At 42.3% G+C, this 19,576-nt stretch overlaps 1 protein-coding gene across 1 annotated transcript in view; it reads left to right on the top strand.

Moving 5' to 3' along the window:
- The first annotated feature begins 7,386 nt into the window (after positions 1–7,386).
- Positions 7,387–19,576, top strand: part of CDK15 (cyclin dependent kinase 15) — a 241,037-nt gene continuing 228,847 nt past the window's right edge. Inside the window, 1 exon segment of the mRNA XM_040357238.1 lies at positions 7,387–7,555. Coding sequence (XP_040213172.1) covers positions 7,510–7,555 — 46 coding nt within the window. The 5' untranslated portion in view covers positions 7,387–7,509.

Genomic DNA, 19,576 nt, shown 5'->3' with positions numbered 1-19,576 from the left:
TGCAATATGGATGAAAATCACTGAGAAAAATAGCATGGGTTTCTTTAGGTGCAAACTACAGAGCACAAATGCAGTACACACCAAGTAACTTTAGGTGCAAACTACAGAGCACAAGTGCAGTACTGGTACACACAAAGTAATTTTAGGTGCAAACTACAGAGCACACGGGCAATACACCACGTGAGAATACTGCAGCTAGCACAATCAACTGATAGACAGTAAATTAGGATAGGAAGAACTGATCTTGCTAAACTATACAGTGTATAAATATATGTACAACACCTGGGATGTAAATATATCCTCTACACACTGTAACTTTAACTAAACTGACTAGCCTGCCTGCTCTATCTATCTAGAAAAAAAGACACTGGGGCAGATTCACGTAGATCGTCGCAAAATTGTGCGGGCGTAACGTATCTCATTACGTAGCAGATCACATTGATGCTGTGCTATTACTTAGAATGCGATGTGGGGAAATGCAGCAAATCTTGTGTGTTTCCAGCATTGCATTGGTGTGTACCCAGACTTAAAAACTAGATATCCAACTATTTATTATAAATGCAATTTCCCGGAATATTTAGTATTAAAATATTGCTCAGCATCATCTCTGGTAAATCAAAGGCAATTAAAAATACCAAGCAAGGTCACTGGCAGCCTAGCAGCAAATTATAATGGCCACCCATGTATCTGACACTGTGTTATTGTGCCTTGTACTTTCTCTGGCTATGCAGCATGTTATTATGTGCTGCAATGTGACTGGCAACACACTGTTAAATTAGTGTATTGATCCAGAGAATAATTATAGGTGGGTCAGTGATAAACACTTCTGCTTTGCAACTACTCGCTTGTGTCTGCAATGACTTTGAGGTCCCGTTTCACATCCGGCTTTTTAGGTTTCCAAATCACACTGTAATAAATGCACAACATGTGTTTGGATGCCATTCATTTTCAATGGCATCTCAATGGCATGTGGTTCTGTCACAATTGAATTGTCGTGTGAGAAGACTCACGGCAACCGTGGCACAGCACATCACACAAAGCTTGTCATCCAAAATAAGTTCCTGCTACTTTTGGGGTGATAAGCTTCCCATGATACAGTTTGCTGTAAATGCTGCACTGTTTATCATGCGACAATCACAGCAAAATTGCATTGTGTTTAGGTGCCATTGAAAATGAATAGCCCCTGAACACGTGTGGCGGGTGCATTTTGTCACTATGGGGAGCCAGTGTAAGGATTGGAGGAGAGGGTTGGCAGACACTGAGCGGTTGGTAAGGTGGATAGCAGCAGCATTCATGATAGACTGAAGATAGCCTATGGAGAGGCAGGCCAATGAGAAGGGAGTTGCAATATTCAAGGCGAGAGATAACAAGGGAGTGAATGAGGAGCTTGGTCGTTTCATTTGTTAAAAAGGGGGAAATTTTTGAGATGTTATGGAGGTGCGAGCGAAAGCCAGACTGTAGGGGGTCAATTAGGTTATTTTCACTGAGGTAGGAGCTAAGACAGTTGTAGACTAAGCGTTCTAGAAGTTTAGAGGTGAATGGGTGCAATGAGATGGGTCTTAAGTTGTTCAGGTTGGTGGGGTCCAGTGAGGGCTGTTTAAGTATGGGAGTGATCTGTGGATGTTTTAGAGGGGAGGGGAAGGTGCCATTAGAGAGGGAGAGATTAAAGATGTGAGGGAGCATAGGATAGAAGAAGAGGGTGAGGTAACAGAGTCCAAGGGACAATTGGTTAGGTGGGCATCTGAGAAAAATTTGATCTATATACTATGTGTGGTGCTGACCTATGAACCGTATCTGTGATGCTGATCTATATAACGTATCTGTAATGCTGAGCTACAGTATATACTCTGTCCTGTGATTCTGGGGGTGTATACTCTGTCCTATGATTCTGGGGGTGTATACTCTGTCCTGTGATGCTGAACTGTATACTCCTGACACTATCAGTGGAAGCAAGTGCAATACAGGGGACAGAGTGGGTGGATTCTATAAGCGGTGGGGCTTATGGGAAGTGGCAGGGGTCAAAAAGGAAGGGCAGGGTCTGGCAGCCCATTCTAAAACTTCACCAGCCGCCACTGCTAAAAACGCTCAAATCAAGTTTTTTTTTTTTTTACTGTATTTCTGTAAGAACTAGCATCCTCCCTAGTGCTTTACATTGACTAAAACAAAAATGCCTGAAGCTTGAATACACATGTAAAACCCTTGAAATATGCTTCTAAAATGCTTGTATACATAGGTGTGTGCACAGGGTGTGTCAGTTGTGCCTAGGCACACCCTAATGTCTTCCTGCGCTGCCTATTAACCCTACTGCCCGGCCTCCCCTGTGCCCACCCCCCGCAGCACTGCCGGTTTCCATCCTCACGCTCGGCTGCTGTGTTTACTATGCTTCAGTTTGTGAAGAACAAGAAGCTGCGCCTAAAAATTATTTTAAAGATAAATACAAAAAAAACAAATAAAAAAAAAAACAAATACTGACACCGTCCTCTGCCCTACTGACAAAGTCCATTGCTCTACTGATTGACACTGCCACTGTACTACTAACAATATACACACATGTGTGTTTGAGCTCTGGGGTGCACACCCTAATGGAATAGGCTGTGCACACCAGTGCTTGTACATGTGTAGCACCCATTAGCTAGTGTGCTAGGTGTACATAGATTTAGCCAGGCCTGGGTTGTGAATCTGGTTTAGTGACTCAGGGGCTGGATGACTCACCTGGCAGCTCTCTGACACTTCCCTCTGGTCTTGAAATTGGTAGAAACTTCCAGTGCTGGAGGGCGAGAGATAGGGCTGCAATGAATATTAATGAGGTCCTCAACCAATCCCCCAAAAAAAAGGCTGTCGTTGGTACTTAACCACTTAAGCCCCAGACCATTACACTGGTCATAGACCAGGCCACTTTTTGCAATTCGGCACTGTGTCGATTTAACTAACAATTGCGCGGCCGTGCGACGTGGCTCCCAAACAAAATTGACGTCCTTTTTTTCCCACAAATAGAGCTTCCTTTTGGTGGTATTTGATCACCTCTGCGGGTTTTATTTTTTTGTGCTATAAACAAAAATAGAGCGACAATTTTGAAAATAAAATCAATATTTTTTACTTTTTGCTATAATAAATATCCGTAATAGAGTGAAAATAATGCGCAACCTAAAAAATTGCATTAACAGGCGAGTATAAATGTATGTATATATATATATATATATATATATATATATATATGAACCATATGAAAAAAAGTGACTAGTGTAAACACAAACAAATTGCCACTCACATACAAGTGATGAAAAAAACAACAATATAAATAAATAAGAATTGCTGCACACTTTCTGCAATATAATCTTAAGTGATCACTTTAAAGTCCAAAAAAAGAGCAACAAAAAAAGCAATTAAAAAAAACTTTGAAGTCCAAGAAAAGAGCAACAAAAACTGCAAAGATTCGATTAAACACAGGAGCAGGGATACAGATCTTCAGTGAAGGGTAAAGATAGATAAATTGTCCGCTTACCGACTCAGGTGTATCTCTGCTACGGAGATCAAATGGGCTCAGCACATAGGGGTTAATTCACCATGTTCCGGACATGGAAGTTGATCCACAGCAGAAATCCTTCACCCTTAGCGATCTTTTTTCACCTCTCCATGGGATACCAAACAACCTTAGGATCAGCTGGATCTTTCTCCCAGGACATATGCACTATCTCCTCCAGGAATAGTGATAGGTAAAGGCGTTCAGAGAGCAGGTTTGAGCATATTACAATTGAAAAAGAGAGGAAAACTTCATGGTGCAGTAAATCAAAAAAGACACCCTTTATTAAAATACCGTCGGGAAAGTTTCCCGACGGAGCATGCGCCCTACGCTCGGCGTGGGAACGCGCCTAATTTAAATGATTCCCGCCCCCTACGGGATCATTTACATTAGGCGCCCTTACGCAGGGCATTTTTGAGGAGCGCCCACGCAAATTACGTGGCTACTGCTTCATGAATGAAGCGTAGCGCAAATAATTTGCGTAGGCACAGGGTAAAAAGGGTACACTGCGCCTCCGTAAGGAGCGCGCAGCTGTACCTGAATCTACCCCACTGTGTTTAGTGAAACCCCTGCGTATATTAGATGCACCCTTGGGGAGCTTGTTTTTTGAACTAACACCCGGGTGCTAAACAGGGTTCCTATTAGAAGAAAGCTAAACTGACATCTTATGTTGCTAAATTTAGTTGTTACATGTAATGTGTCTTTTTTACATTCTCCTATTTTATAATAATATTTATGTGCATTGTTTTTTCTTTGACACTGATAAACTAACATTTGTGACTGAGTGAATCAAAGTATTTGTGTCAGCTGCTTGGTTACTTTTTGGGTATACCAGGATGCCACTCATGCATTTGCTTTTTTCCTATGTAATGTATGGTAGGGGACAACCAATTCCCCTTTTTTGTTCCGGTGTCATCTCTCCTGCAATGGTATTTAATGTGGTGAGTGACGTCTGAGCCTTAGCCTCCTTTCCCAGTGGACGCCTTGTACGGAGAAACGCAGCGTCGGGTGGAGCTAAGGACTCTGACATCATCACACTCCAGCTGGTTCGGCGTGAGCCGCCGCTGGCAGTCTGTTTTTTGCATTCGTTTTTATCTGGATACAGTAACCCGGTATTTTAATAAAGGGTGTCTTTTTTGATTTACTGCACCATGAAGTTTTCCTCTCTTTTTCATTTTTAATATGCTCAAACCTGCTCTCTGAACGCCTTTACCTATCACTATTCCTGGAGGAGATAGTGCATATGTCCTGGGAGAAAGATCCAGCTGATCCTAAGGTTGTTTGGTATCCCATGGAGAGGTGAAAAAAGATCGCTATGGGTGAAGGATTTCTGCTGTGAATCAACTTCCATGTCCGGAGCCTGGTGAATTAACCCCTATGTGCTGAGCCCATTTGATCTCCGTAGCAGAGATCGGTAAGCGGACAATTTATCTATCTTTACCTGATGGAAGCATAAACTGAAGATTTGTACCCCTGATTCTGTGTTTAATCGAATCTTTGCAGTTTTTGTTGCTCTTTTCTTGGACTTCAAAGTTGCTTTTTTATTGCTCTTTTTGTTGCTCTTTTTTTTTACTTTAAAGTGATCACTTAAGATTATATTGCTGAAAGTGTGCGGCAATTCTGATTTATTTATATTGTTGTTTTTTTCATCACTTGTATGTGAGTGGCAATTTGTTTGTGTTTACACTAGTCACTTTTTTTCATATGGTTCATATACTGTACATATATTGTGACAGGAAGTCAGGTAAATCTGTGGGTGTTGTCACAGATGGGACATCTATTTCTGCCTTGTTTAGACAATACACCAATTGTTATTAGGCGTCGGCTGCAAGGGTGGCCAGAAGAGGCCTAAGGGCGTTGGAGAACTTCAGCTGTTCAGAATGAGGCAATTAAGGCCTCTATAAGTAATCCAGAGGATTACCACTGAATTGCTGCATCCTGAAGCTTTGTGAGCAAGGAGGGTGTGCTGAAAGTCTTCTGAGGAGGTGAGGAGAGGATTGATTTTTCTGTGTGATAAAAATCAAAAGACTATTGTTTTTCTGCTGTATGACCAGCAGTGTCTGCCCAGCACTAGGCTGTGCCAGACTCCATAGATAGGTTCCTGTGTGGAGAAGATAGACGCCCCAAGTGGCCAGGGTTTATTTTATATTTGATTTTGTTTATGCTGTTTGGATGCTTGCACTTGTTTCCAGCAAGATGGAAGAATAAACCAAAATCTTTGTTTTCAACCGTCTTTGACTGCCTGTCTGTATAAATTCAGTGTGTAGTGAACCCATCCAAGGGGTCACACACCCCGCTACAGAGCTAACCCCTTACAATATATATATATATATATATATATATATATATATATATATATATATATATATACACATTTATACTCGCCTGTTAATGCGTTTTTTTAGGTTGCGCATTATTTTCACTCTATTACATTTATTCAAGTTTACTATTCAAGCTATTTTTTTGTCATATTTGGAATTTTGTCCCAGTGTGGACAAGTATTATCCACATATATTTTTTTCACATGGTGGCATTTTTTTAGCACTTTGTTGCACTATTGCACACCCCCTTTCTTTGGGGATAGCGCTGATTAACCATACTACACATATAATAAATATCCCTCAGTTTAGGCCGATACATATTCTTCTACATATTTTTGGTAAAAAAAAAATCGCAATAAGCGTTTATTGATCGGTTTGTGCAAAAGTTATAGCGTCTACAAAATAGGGGATAGTTTTATGGCATTTTTATTAATAATGTTTTTTTACTAGTAATGGTGGCGATCAGCGATTTTTATCGTGACTGCGACATTATGGTGGGCACATCAGACACTTTTGACAATTTTTTGGGACCGTTAGGGGGGCGTGGCTACATGTGACACGTCACTGATGACCGCTCCCGATCACAGGGAACAGCCATCAGTGACAGTGTCACTAGGCAGAATAGGGGAATGCCTTGTTTACAAAAGCATCCTCCTGTTCTGCCTTTTCCAACTGCAATCGCGGGCTGCCTAGGAACATCAAGTTCCCGGGACCCGCGAACACGCTCACGAGGCATGCATCGGGCACGCGCCAGATGGGCGGCAGATTTAAAGGGACGCACATGTACGCCAATTTGCTTGCCGGTGCCATTTTGTTGAAGTACATCTGCGTGTGGCGGTTGGCAAGTGGTTAAGGGTGTCCCCTAGTCTGGAGGAGGGGGTGACCTTGGAACTGGAACTCTGGTGCTCCACATTTGCTCCTATTGTGTGGTTCTAGTTTTAATAATTCAATATCTTTATTGACAGACATATTATTCAAACCGTAAAAATAAATATGCTGCTAAAGCAGCACTGACTATCTCTTGTTGTATTACAAGAGGTTATTATTTTTTGTAATTTAATCCACTGTCACTTCAAAAGCCATTAAAGTGTCTGTTTAATTTGGGGTATCTTTAAAATCCTGTGGTCCCCACCAAAAATTGGAGAACCTGGTTCTATAATTTTTTTTCACTTTTAGTAAAACCTGTTGTACATACAAATGCTGCTCGCAATGCACAATGCATGCATAAAAGCCTGTTTCTGACACATAGCTGGGTCCCCAAGGCCATGATCTGATAATGTTTGCATCCTCTGCTGTCCCAGTTCTTCTTCACTAAAATCTTTATACTGACACATTGGAACATTTGAAAAGGTGGGGGCTTTCACCCTACTGTGGGAACAGTGACAGGATGACTAACTGTCACAGCTCATATTATACTGTATGTGACTGACAAGATCCTTGATTTCCAATGTCAAAAAATACACACAATCGTTGCTAATTGACCTCACCAGGATCAATACCAGAAATGTTTCCCTTTTATTTTCCTCTCTTCCTTGCCCATATACTGCCACTATCCTAAGTCTCTGTGTAGTGGAGCTAGCACAGTGATGAACACAGCAGACTGCCTCTCTTTCGATCTCCCTCTTTTCCTTTTTTGTTTCCGCTTCTCTCTCTCGCTCTGTGTCCATCATGCAGAACATAAGACAAGCAGCCACAGAGGCCTTTTGTCGCCTGGGTAAGTGCCTCCATCAAAAGCCTAATAATGGTGTAAAAATACCTTTTCAATGTGTTTTTTAGCTCCCACATTGAAAACGGTAAGGCTTTCCATTTCATTTTCATCTATGCAGCCTGCAGCTATGCACTGCCTGAGGCAGGTGTGTAATACAGCATTATTACTCGGGTGAGGCACTAGCATCCTCCATTTTTATGGTTAACCCTTGACGAGGGCACCTTTCATGCATCACAGACTGAGAAGCTCTAGGCCGTAGCTTTACAGAAAATGTAGGAATTAAATGACTAACCTTAATTATAATCAGAACTGATCATAAATGCAATTTGTTAAATGGCATTGGGTTTGTTACAATTGGCATTTGGATTCTATTTATGTGGTAATCGGGTCGCAGCGGTAACCATTTGTGAGTTATATTTTAAATTCAGTGCTCTGCATTACCAGAGTGTATGTGCAAACCCTATTAAATTGACCGCACTCTTTGCAGCACACTGAACGTGTGTGTTTTTGTGTGTTTGATTTAACGTTCTCAAGGGGCCGAATAAAAGCTGCCAAATTGAATTCCTGTCCCCAGGGTCTCTTGAGGTGACAGAGAACTGTATTTAGCTATAATAACCCATCCGCATGCTTTGAGGCCCATCATTCTGGGTATCTTTTGAGTAAAAGTATTGGTTACATAAAATCCCCAGATTTGGTTTTGACATGTCTCAGTGGTAACAGCTTGTAATCCCTAGACTGTCACAGAAAATACACATTGTTAGGTTTATTTCTCTCTGTTTTTTTCTAACGCTTTTAGAAATAGATCAATATCACTTAATATTTAATTCACTGAGTACCCCAGCGTAATGAGAAAGTGTCATTGTTTTCTACAGATGCAGTATCTCAAGCAGTGGTTTTTGGCATGGTTTTGGAAAATTTGCTTATAGAGGTTATGTATTTGCTCAGCTGTTGCTTCATTGCATTATGTGCATTTTTATTTGATATGTAACAAATACTGTATATAAATAATTATATATGTAGGTAGATTCAGGTAGAGTTAGGCCAACTTATCAGTAGATAAGTCGACTTAACTCAGAATCTACGCCGACGTATGTTTAAGTGTATGCTCAAACAGAGATACGCTTAAACATATTTAAGATACGACGGCTTGCGCCGTCCTATCTTAGATTGCAATATTTTGGATGGCCGCTAGGTGGCGCTTCCATTGCGATTGGCGTAAAATATGTAAATGAGTTGTTACGCCGATTCACGAACGTACGCCCGGCCCCTGCAGACAATTTACGCCGTTTCCGTAAGGCATTAGCAGGCCTAAAGTTATTCCATCTATTAGGTGGAATAACAATGTTAAAGTATGGCCGCCGTTCCCGCCTCGCGAGATTCAAATTTTTTACGTCGTTTGCGTAAGTCGTCCGCGAATCGGGATTTACGTAGTTTATGTCCACGTCGAAATCAATAGGCCCGTACGGCGTACTTAGCCGCAATGCACACTGGGAAACGTAGGCGCCAGGCGCATGCGCAGTAACAAAAAAACGGCAAAAACGTGAGGTCAAGCCTCATTACCATACAACACGCCCCCCTCCAAGACATTTGAATCCGCCGCCCTTACGCCCGCCCGCTTTGGGCTACGCCGCCGTATATTAGCAGGCAAGTACATTGAGAATCATGTACTTGCCTTGCTAACTTACGGCGGCGTAGCTTAAATTCCTTAAGCTACGCCGCCGCAAAGTTAGGTCAATGTTACTGAATCTACCTAATGGTCTTAATTTGTCAAAACTAGCATGGGCGTGATAAATTCCTATTTTTTTTAATTATTAATAACATGATTGAATGTTTGTGTCTTCTACACTTCACCTTACTTCAAATGTTAGTAAATGTGAACCTATGTCAATTGTCTCATTTATTGATAAAACCAAAAGATCACTTGCACCAACTGGTACAGAGATCGGCAGCATAAATCACTTGTCTAGGCCTGGCATGCAAAGTAATTTTCAGCGGCACCCATAAGATCACCATGTGGCATACACACAGGCTTGGATTGGCCCAATGGAGAACCAGATGATCCTCAGGTGGGTCATTGCTCTCCACAGATACAGAGCCACTTGCATAGGCTATAATTGACAGATAACTAGGCTGCCAGTTACAAAGATTGGTCTGCCCTTCTGTACCTGCCACTCACCCAGCCCCATGACATTTTAGAAAGACTTCCCTTCTTATGTTCAGGTAGTTACCCTCCTCCCAGAGTCAGGCTAAACTTCAAGACATTGATACATTAAGAAGCCCACCCACCTACCCCTTGATTCTAATGGTGCACAAATTTGTGCTGATCTGATATATGAAGCTACAGGAATGGGGCTGATCTGCTTGAGTGCCTCCGTTAGTATATTGCTTCCTAAGCTCTAGAACACAAGATCAGTGAATCTGGCCATAATTACCCCAAGAACTAGGCAAAACCAGTTTTAGAGTAAACCAGAATAAGAATACAGGCTTTTATACAACCCAGGAAGACATCCCCCCCTCCTGATTATATTACCCTAACAATACAAATTGCACACATATAATATAAACATTACATTAATTAGTCACCTGGATGACTCGGATGTCTCATTGCAGGTCAGACTTGCCGGCTTCAAGCTCAGAAGGTACAATACACATTAACAAAAGTATAAACACAGAACACCTTCAGACAGTAGCAGGTGACCTACTTTCAATAAGCACATTATGGCCAGGGGCCCCAGACAGGTGGCTTGCTGATGACATCAACATCAGCTATGAGTCCCAAGCTGGCAGAGACCATCATGGCCTTTTTAACCACTTCCCTACCCGCCCATAGTCATATGACGTCCACAGATGGGATCTCCCATCCTGGGTGGACGTCATATGACGTCCTAGGCTTCCTGGCCGTCTAGGGGGCGCGCGTGCTGCGGCATCGTTCGGGACCCGGCGGCCGCAATGTCCGCCGGGCACACGCACCTGCAATTGCCCGCGATCACGGCAGGACCGTGGATCTGTGTGTGTAAACACACAGATCCAGGTCCTGTCAAAGGTGAGGAGACCAATGTGTGTTCCCAGTACAGAGGAACACAGATTGGTCTCCTCCCCTTGTGAGTCCCCTCCCCCTACAGTTAGAATCACTCACTATGGAACATATTTAATTGCTTCAGCGCCCCCTAGTGTTAACCCCTTCCCTGCCGCTGTATAAATGTGAATGGTCCCAAAAATGTGTCAAAAAATGCAATAAAACTATCCCCTATTTTGTAGACGCTATAACTTTTGCGCAAACCAATCAATATACGATTATTGCGATTTTTTTTAACCCAAAAATATGTAGAAGAATACGTATTGGCCTAAACTGAGGAAAATTTTTTTTCAAAATTGTGATAGTTATTAAATAAAAAAGTAAAAAAAAAAAATTGTCGCTCTTCTTTTGTTTATAGCGCAAAAAATAAAAACCGCAGAGGTGATCAAATACCACCAAATCGAAATTCGAAAATTCAAAGTTAGGAAATTCTTATGCCGCGTACACATGATCATTTTTTGGCATGAAAAAAAAACGTCGTTTTTTAAAACGTCATTTAAAATGATCGTGTGTGGACTTCACAATTTTTTTTTTCTCGAACATGCTATATTTTTTCATGTCGTTTTTTAAAATGTCGTTTTTCGGGTTGTAAAAAATGATCGTTTGTGGGCAAAAACGACGTTTTAAACCCACGCATGCCCAGAAGCAAGTTATGAGACGGGAGCTCTCGTTCTGGTAAAACTACCGTTCATAATGTAGTTTTATAACGTAGTTTTATAATGTAGTTCATAATGAGTAAGCACATTCATCACGCTGTAACAGACAAAAAAGCGTGAATCGTCTTTTACTAACAAGGAATCAGCTAAAAGCAGCCCAAAGGCGAATAGAACTTCCCCTTAAGGGCCCTTTCAAACGGGCGGATCAGTAATGATCCGCTCCGTGTGTCCGCAAAAGCTCAGCGGGGATCCTCCGTAAAATCCCGCTGAGCTGGCAGCTGACAGGGCGGTCACTGCACACTGTGCAGGGACCGCCCTGTCTTTCCTCCGCTCTCCCCTATGGGGGATCAGATGAACACGGACCGTATGTCCGTGTTCATCCAATCCGATCCGGCAGACGGAAGAAAAATAGGATTTTCTTCCGTCCGAAAAATCGAATCTTTGCGGAGGCGGACGATTACGGGTGTCAGCGGATGGTCATCCGCTGACACCCGCAATCACATAGGGACCAATGTATGTCCCGTTTTTATCTGCAACGGACGTCCCGTTTTCATCCGCAACGAACGTCTGAAAGGACCCTTAGAGTGCCGCCGTACGTGTTGTACGTCACCGCGCTTTGTTCATAATTTTTCAAAAACGATGGTGTGTGGGCAACATCGTTTTTAATGATGAAGTTGGAAAAACTTTGTTTTTTGGACATGCTGAAAGATGACATTTTTTTTCATGCTGAAAAACGATCGTGTGTACGCGGCATTAGAGTTAGGATGTTAGGGTTAGAGAGTTAGGGTTAGGGGTTAGGGTTAGGGTGTTAGGTTTAGGGGGTTAGAGTTAGGGTTAGAGGGTTAGGGTTAGGGGTTAGGCATTAGGGTTAGGGTGTTAGGTTTAGGGTTAGAGGGTTAGGGGGTTAGGGTTAGAGGGTTAGAGTTAGGGGTTAGGGTTAGAGGGTTTAAGGTTAAGGTTAGGGTTGGGGGTTAGGGTTATGGCTAGGGTTTAGGGTTGGAGGTTAGTGGTTAGGGCTATGGCTAGGGTTAGGGCTAGTGTTAGGGGTTAGCAGTTAGGGTTAGGGTTAGCAGTTAGGGTTAGGAGTTAGGGTTAGGAAGTTAGGGTTAGAGGGTTAGGGTTAGGGGTTAGGATTAGGGCTAGGGTTATGGCTAGGGTTTAGGTTTAGGGTTGGGGGTTAGGGTTAGGGTTGGGGGTTAGGGCTAGGGTTGTGGCTAGGGCTAGGGTTAGGGTTAGGAGATAGGGTTAGGGGTTAGGGTTTACGGTCAGGGTCAGGGCCATGGTTTAAAGTTAGGGTTGGGGTTAGGGTTAGCAGTTAGGGGTTAGGGTTAGGGGTAAGGGTTAGGATTAGGGTCAGGGCCAGGGTTTAGGGTTAGGAATAGGGTTTTTCCTTGAACAATAAGATTAGGACTCAGGAATTGGAATAGGGACCTCCCCCAGAGGTCAAATGTCAGAATGCAGGTTCCCAGAGGTCAATGGTCAGAAGGCATGGCTGACCCACCCCCACCAAAGTTTACCGCCTAATAATAATAGATAATAATGATAACAAATAATAAAAAAGGTTATTATTATTATTTATTATTCATTAGTTCCATTCCATTGGTTTAGATGTTACATTCGTTATTTCGGATAATTCGTAACTTCAGATAAATTTGTCATTCGTTACATTCACTAACAGCCAAATTTGAAAGTAAATTCCAATACCTGTAATTTAATAGTTATCATTAGTTAGTTATTATTCGAATTTTAGTGATTTTCTTAATTTTTTTTCAGATTTTCGAAAATTCAAAACTCCAAAATTCGAAAATCGAAAATTCGAAAATCAAAAATTAGAAAGTGGGAAATTTGGAAAATCGAATTTTCGAATTTCTGAATTTCCAAATGTTCAAATTTCCGAATGTTCTAATTCCCGAAATTTCGAATTTTCGAATTTTCCAAATTCCGAAAAAAGCAAAAAAAACGAATGAAACTAAAATGATTTTTTTTTTTCGGCAGTGCGCATGTCTACAATGTAGCAGTGAAAGGGGAGTAAAGATCTCATAATGTAAAATGCAAACCTTCACTGTGAGCTTTACCATTTTGTAGTGTTAAAGGAGTTGTAAAGGAAAATTGTTTTTTCACCTTAATGCTGTCCGAAGTGTCCGCCATAATGTCGCAGTACCGAAAAAAAATCGCTGATCACCGCCATTACTAGTAAAAAAAATATATGAATAAAAATGACATAAAAATACCCCCTATTTTGTAAACGCTATAACTTTTGCGCAAACCAATCAATAAACGCTTATTGCGATTTTTTTTACGAAAAATACGTAGAAGAATACTTCTCGGCCTAAACTGAGGAAAAAAAATTATTTTTTATATATTTTTGGGGGATATTTATTACAGCAAAAAGTAAAAAATATTAATTTTTTTTCAAAATTGTCGCTCTATTTTTGTTTATAGCGCAAAAAATAAAAACCGCAGAGGTGATCAAATACCACCAAAAGAAAGCTCTATTTGTGGGAAAAAAAGGACGCCAATTTTGTTTGGGAGCCACGTCGCACGACCGCGCAATTGTCAGTTAAAGCGACGCAGTCCCGAATCGCAAAAAGTGCTCTGGTCTTTGACCAGCAATATGGTCCGGGGGGTAAGTGGTTAAAGAAAAAAAACATTTCTTTAGTAACTTTTTAAATCAAATCCGGATACATCCTCCAATTGAGTCCTCAATTGCTCAGTCCCTTCCATCAGGTAAGGCGACACAGGATCATCCCTGGATCAGTAGGCCTCAGCAACTCCTGGGCCTACATCTCAGTTGCGAGGCCTCGGGCCAACGTGGCTCCGAGGCGGAAACTGCCAACACATCCCTGAGGCCAGGAGGGCCCTCAGATGAAGATCAGAAGACGAACCTCACAAAATGGTGTCTGCCCCTTAAGTACCCTCTCCCATAATGCACATCGGGTTCACCACGTCCTCTGGGCTGCTTCTGGGAAAAGAGGTACCCAATGCACCCAGCCTGATGCCTTTCCAATCCTGACCAGTGGTGACAGCGACACCCATCGTCAGGAGGAAAATCATGCAACCAGCTTCACTGAGACAGAGCCACAATTTAGACACAACCCTTCTGAGCCAACTACTGCTCAGATAACTATAATTTGAACATATAGCGACTACTCATTGGGAGCAGGGCGCTACACAAAATTAAGGAGGAGAGCTCATAGTGCTATACTGTTTGACAATTCATTAAAATGAAAACTATTGCACTTACAGAATGAGTGTAATAAGGCAAAAATAAATTTCCACTAGACACAGCCAAAGCGATTATCGATCGGTCCATGCGTGCTGACTCCACACCGCTAGCCCTTCCCAACACGTTTCCCCTTAGAAGGCAACATCTGGGATTGGAGGCTAGCACGCAATGTCATAAAGATGCCTTTTTTTTGTAAAAATATGCCAGAACTGGTCATATTATGCATGGCAACACCTGCGAGTGAAAACGGAACACTTATGCCCTATCCCGCAGCTTAATTACACCCAATTCATAAAAAAAATTCCAATGTATTTGATTCTTAAACCATCCAATGCAAAAGATCAAGTTTAACCACTTGCAGTCATAGCAAAACTTGTTGCTGCACAGTGCTTGGTACTATAGGCTTATCCCTTTGCCTTTTAAGAGGCTTTTAAAGCGGGAGTTCACCCAAAAATTAATTTTTAACATTACATTCAGCCGAGTTGTCCTAATGACAATCGGCTGTTTTTTTTTGTACATACCGTATTTCACTGCTGCTTCCGGGTATGTCTTCTGCTGGACTGGGCGTTCCTATCTGATTGACAGGCTTCCGACTGTTGCATACAGCGCATCACGAGTTGCCGGAAGAAGCCGAACGTCGGTGCGGCTCTATACGGCGCCTGCGCACCGACGTTCGGCTTCTTTCGCAACTCGTGATGCGTACCCGGAAGCGGCGGTGAAAATACGGTATGTACGGGGGGGGGGGGGGGAATGCCGATTGTCATTAGGACAACTCGGCTGAATGTAATGTTAAAAATTTATTTTTTGGGTGAACCTCCACTTTAAGCAATGCATTAACTACAGTGGCTAGCCCAAGAGCACTTTCCTTTTGCACCTGTATGGACTTTATTTGGACTGTTGATTCTTATTTTTAGTTATAAGCTATTTTTTGCATATGAAATTTTTGACTACTTTATATGTTCATATATTTTGTTGATTTTTTGTATATTGCACTTGATAAGGATTGTGTATCATACGAAAAACTTTCTTTGCACTTTATTACATGAGTTTTTGCACTTGGAACACTTGTATGCGTATGTGGTAGTGGATACCCGTCACAAAACGATATTGAGACATAATATGTAATTTTTACATCCACACTATATTTGTTGGCGCACTTTTAATACCTCTATAGCAGTAAGAGGGTTGCAGATATTCTGAAGAATTTGCTGAAACCTAGAGTTCCATTTTAAGAAATAAAGGTTTTTAACTGGAATTTGACATTAAATCCTAGTCTAAGATAAACCTAATGCCGCGTACACACGATCATTTTTCAGCATGAAAAAAAACGTTGTTTTTCAGCATGTTTAAAAAATGAAGTTTTTCCAACTTCATCATTAAAACGACAGAGCCCACACACCATCGTTTTTAAAAAATGATCTAGCAAAGCGCGATGACGTACAACACGTAAGACGGCACTTTAAAGGGGAAGTTCCATTCGCCTTTGGGCTGCTTTAGCTGATTCCGTGTTAGTAAAAGACGATTCGCGCTTTTTTGTCTGTTACAGCGTGATGAATGTGCTTACTCCATTATGAACGGTAGTTTTTACCAGAACGAGCGCTCCCATCTCATAACTTGCTTCTGAGCATGCGCTGTTTTTTTACGTCGTTTTAGCCCACACACGATAATTTTTTACATCCCGAAAAACAACGTTAAAAAATGCAGCATGTTCGATTTTTTTTTTTGTCGTTTTCAGAACCTGAAAAATGATGTGTATCCTACACACGATCATTTTAAATGACGTTTTTGAAAAACAATGTTTTTTTTCATGCTGAAAAATGATCGTGTGTACGCGGCATAAGAGTAGAACGACAGATGCTCCAGCACTGGGATCTCAATGCTGTATGATCTTGGGCTTGGCACACTGACACGAGTGTACTGGCCTTGTCTGGTGGGATCCACTGCACTACGATCACACAGCACTGCACCAAAATCATACACCAGAGGAATCTGACTGAGGGATGGCCTTTCTCAACAGGAAAAATAGTCATTTATTATTATCTAATTCTCCTAACCATTTAATATGGACTAAGAACTAGCAATAACCCAGCATTAAAGGGGTTGTAAAGGTTCATGTTTTTTCACCTTAATGCATCCTATACATTAAGGTGAAAAAAACATCAGAGGATTAGTGGCCCCCCTGAGCCCCCGTTTACTTACCTGACCCCTCGAAAGTCCCGCGCAGAGAATGCGCTGGCTTCTCGGCTCATTCATTGGTTGATTGATAGCAGTACAGCCATTGGCTCCCGTTGCCGTCAATTAAATCAATGACGCGGCACGCCGGGGGCGGGGCCAAGTGATACAGTCGGCGGCTATGGCCACAGGCTGTATCACGGGTGCGTGCCACAACAACTAACCCCCATGGTAGAGAGCTCCCATGAAAGGGGTTAGTTCTTGCATGGAGTAGCCGAGACAGCCACCGAGGGACCACAGAAGACCAGGATCTGGACCACTCTGTGCAAAACGAGCTGCACAGTGGAGGTAAGTATAACTTGTTTGTTATTTAAAAAAAAAAAAAGGAAACCTTTAGTGTCCCTTTAAAGCATTTGTGAGTAATAATATACACTACTACTACTACTACTACTACTAGTAATACAATAAGTAATATAATGTATAGCTGCATGTATCCAGTATCTTTATGCTCAAACGTTGGAAAATACAGGAAGCAAGCTTCAGAGAGAAGCAAGGTCTTGGTCTAATAACCACAAGCTATCTGGCTCTATGGCATAACACTAGCTGAGAAGATAAGATTACAGTATCTATTCAATGAGACCGTTAAACTGTGTCTCTTATAGCAATGCTTTATTTGATGAATAAGCAGTGTAGAAGGCTTACAAAAGTACAGCTGACCACTTAGCTGTTTAGCAATGGTATAATAAAAGCGGGTGATGCTTCTAATTTTCAACATGGTTTCCAAAAACAGTTTTTTTTTCTGAGCCCCTACAATATGTTCATAGGAACTTTGAGTCAATTATTACACATGACAGATTTTTTAACTTGCTTAAAAAAATCTCTTTGGAAGCAAGTGTAGCGCTTCCCCCAAAGAGGCTGCCAAATTGTTTTGTGATTTCTCTGCAGACTGGAAGATGACATACCTCAGTCACCAGGCACTTGCAGATACACCTTGTAGTATTTCAAATAATTTATTGGGCCAGGTATAGCCTAAGGCCTCGTACACACGATAGGATCGCCAGAGGACACCGGTCTGAAGGACCGTTTTCATCATTCCAAACCGATCATGTGTAGGCCCCATAGGTTATTTAACCTTCGGTCCAAAAAATGAGAACTTGCCTTAAAATTCAACCGATGGACGCCTAACCGATAGGTCAAAACCGATCGTTAGTATGCAAAAGCATCGGTTAAAAACCCGCGCATGCTCAGAATCAAGTCGACGCATGCTTGGAAGCATTGAACTCCTTTTTTTTCGCACGTCGTTGTGTTTTACGTCACCGCGTTCTGACACGATCGTTTTTTAACTGATGGTGTGTACGCACGATGGACCATCAGTCAGCCTCATAGGTTAACCTAAGACAACAGGCCTTCAGACCGTTGTCCTCTGGCTATCCTATCGGGTTTACGAGGCCTAAAAGAAGAGAGGTTTAGCAAGTGTACTTATACAAACAACCAATAAGACAATATGTGTAAATGCCTAGTACACACAAGGGGAAAACCGAGAACCGGCTCGGTCCCTTTTCCCCTGTACACACGGCCGGTTTTCTCGACAGGAAAACTTCCAGGAGAACTTTGGTTGGGAAAACTGGCCATGTGTATGCTCCCTCGCAGTGTTTCCCATAGGAAAACTGTGGGGAAAAAAACGCCACGATTCACGGCGAGAAAAAAGAGAACATGTTCTTATTTTTTAAACCGCAGTTTTCCTGTCCGGAAAACTGCTAAGGAGCATACACATGGCCGGTTTTCCCGGCCAAAGGAAAACACGTCAGTTTTCCCGACAGGAAAAACGATCGTGTGTACTAGGCATTACTCTGTGAGATAAAGTTAAACACCTGCAGCATTCTAACAGTAATTAACATAACTGTACTGTATTTACCTACCAATAGTTTATAAAAACAGTCCCTTGTTATAACAATTCTCATTTTTTCACACTGGCCAGTGAATGATGAAAAAATTTTTTCCCCAGCAGACAACAGATGAACTATAATGTTGGGCCGCGTACAGAAGAGCGGACCTGTCCGATGAAAACGGTCCGCGGACCGTTTTCATCGGACATGTCCGCTCAGAGATTTTGGTCTAATGGTTGTACACACCATCAAACCAAAATCCCCGCGGACAGAGAACGCGGTGACGTATACAACACTGACGTTCTCTGACGCGGAAGTTCAAAGCTTCCACGCATGCGTCGAATCAATTCGACGTCATGCGCAGGTTCTCGGGCCAGCGGACATGTCCGATGAGTCATACTGACCATCGGACATGTCCGACGGACATGGTTCCAGCGGACATGTTTCTTAGCATGCTAAGAAACAGTTATCCGCTGGAAACCTGTCCGATCCGCCGGAAAATTGTCCGGTCGGCCCTACACACGACCAAACATGTCCGCGGAAACTGTTCCGCGGACCAGTTTCAGCAAACATGTTCGGTCGTGTGTACGAGGCCGGAGTCTCGTACCAGATCCAGGGTTTCCTCCTTTGGGTCTCCAGCCATGGTCTGAGCCCATGGTTTGAGTCGAACTTAAGTTTGACTCGAACTGCGGGTGTTCATTTGTTCTAAAATGAACCAAACATATGGGGCATTCGCTGGAAATTTGAGCGCCGCAGAACACACCATAATTCACTGCGATATCGCAGTGCATTGCTGTATGATGATTGGCCAAAGCATGCGCCTGACCTGCATGCTTTGGCCACTCACAGCAGGTTCTGCTGACAGAGTCATAATTGGCCAAAGGCAGGGCGCCTTTGGCCAATTAATCATGGCTCAGGGGGACTAAGTCCACGCCCCACACTATATAAGGCTGCTTACATAGCCTGCGCCAAATATTTTTTTTTAAAGGCATGGATGTCCCCCCAAAATCC

The sequence above is a fragment of the Rana temporaria genome, chromosome 6 (assembly GCF_905171775.1).
Source record: "Rana temporaria chromosome 6, aRanTem1.1, whole genome shotgun sequence".
Taxonomy (NCBI): domain Eukaryota; kingdom Metazoa; phylum Chordata; class Amphibia; order Anura; family Ranidae; genus Rana; species Rana temporaria.
The sequence above is the reverse complement of the archived record's forward strand: the minus strand, read 5'-3'. Positions and strand labels throughout refer to the sequence as shown.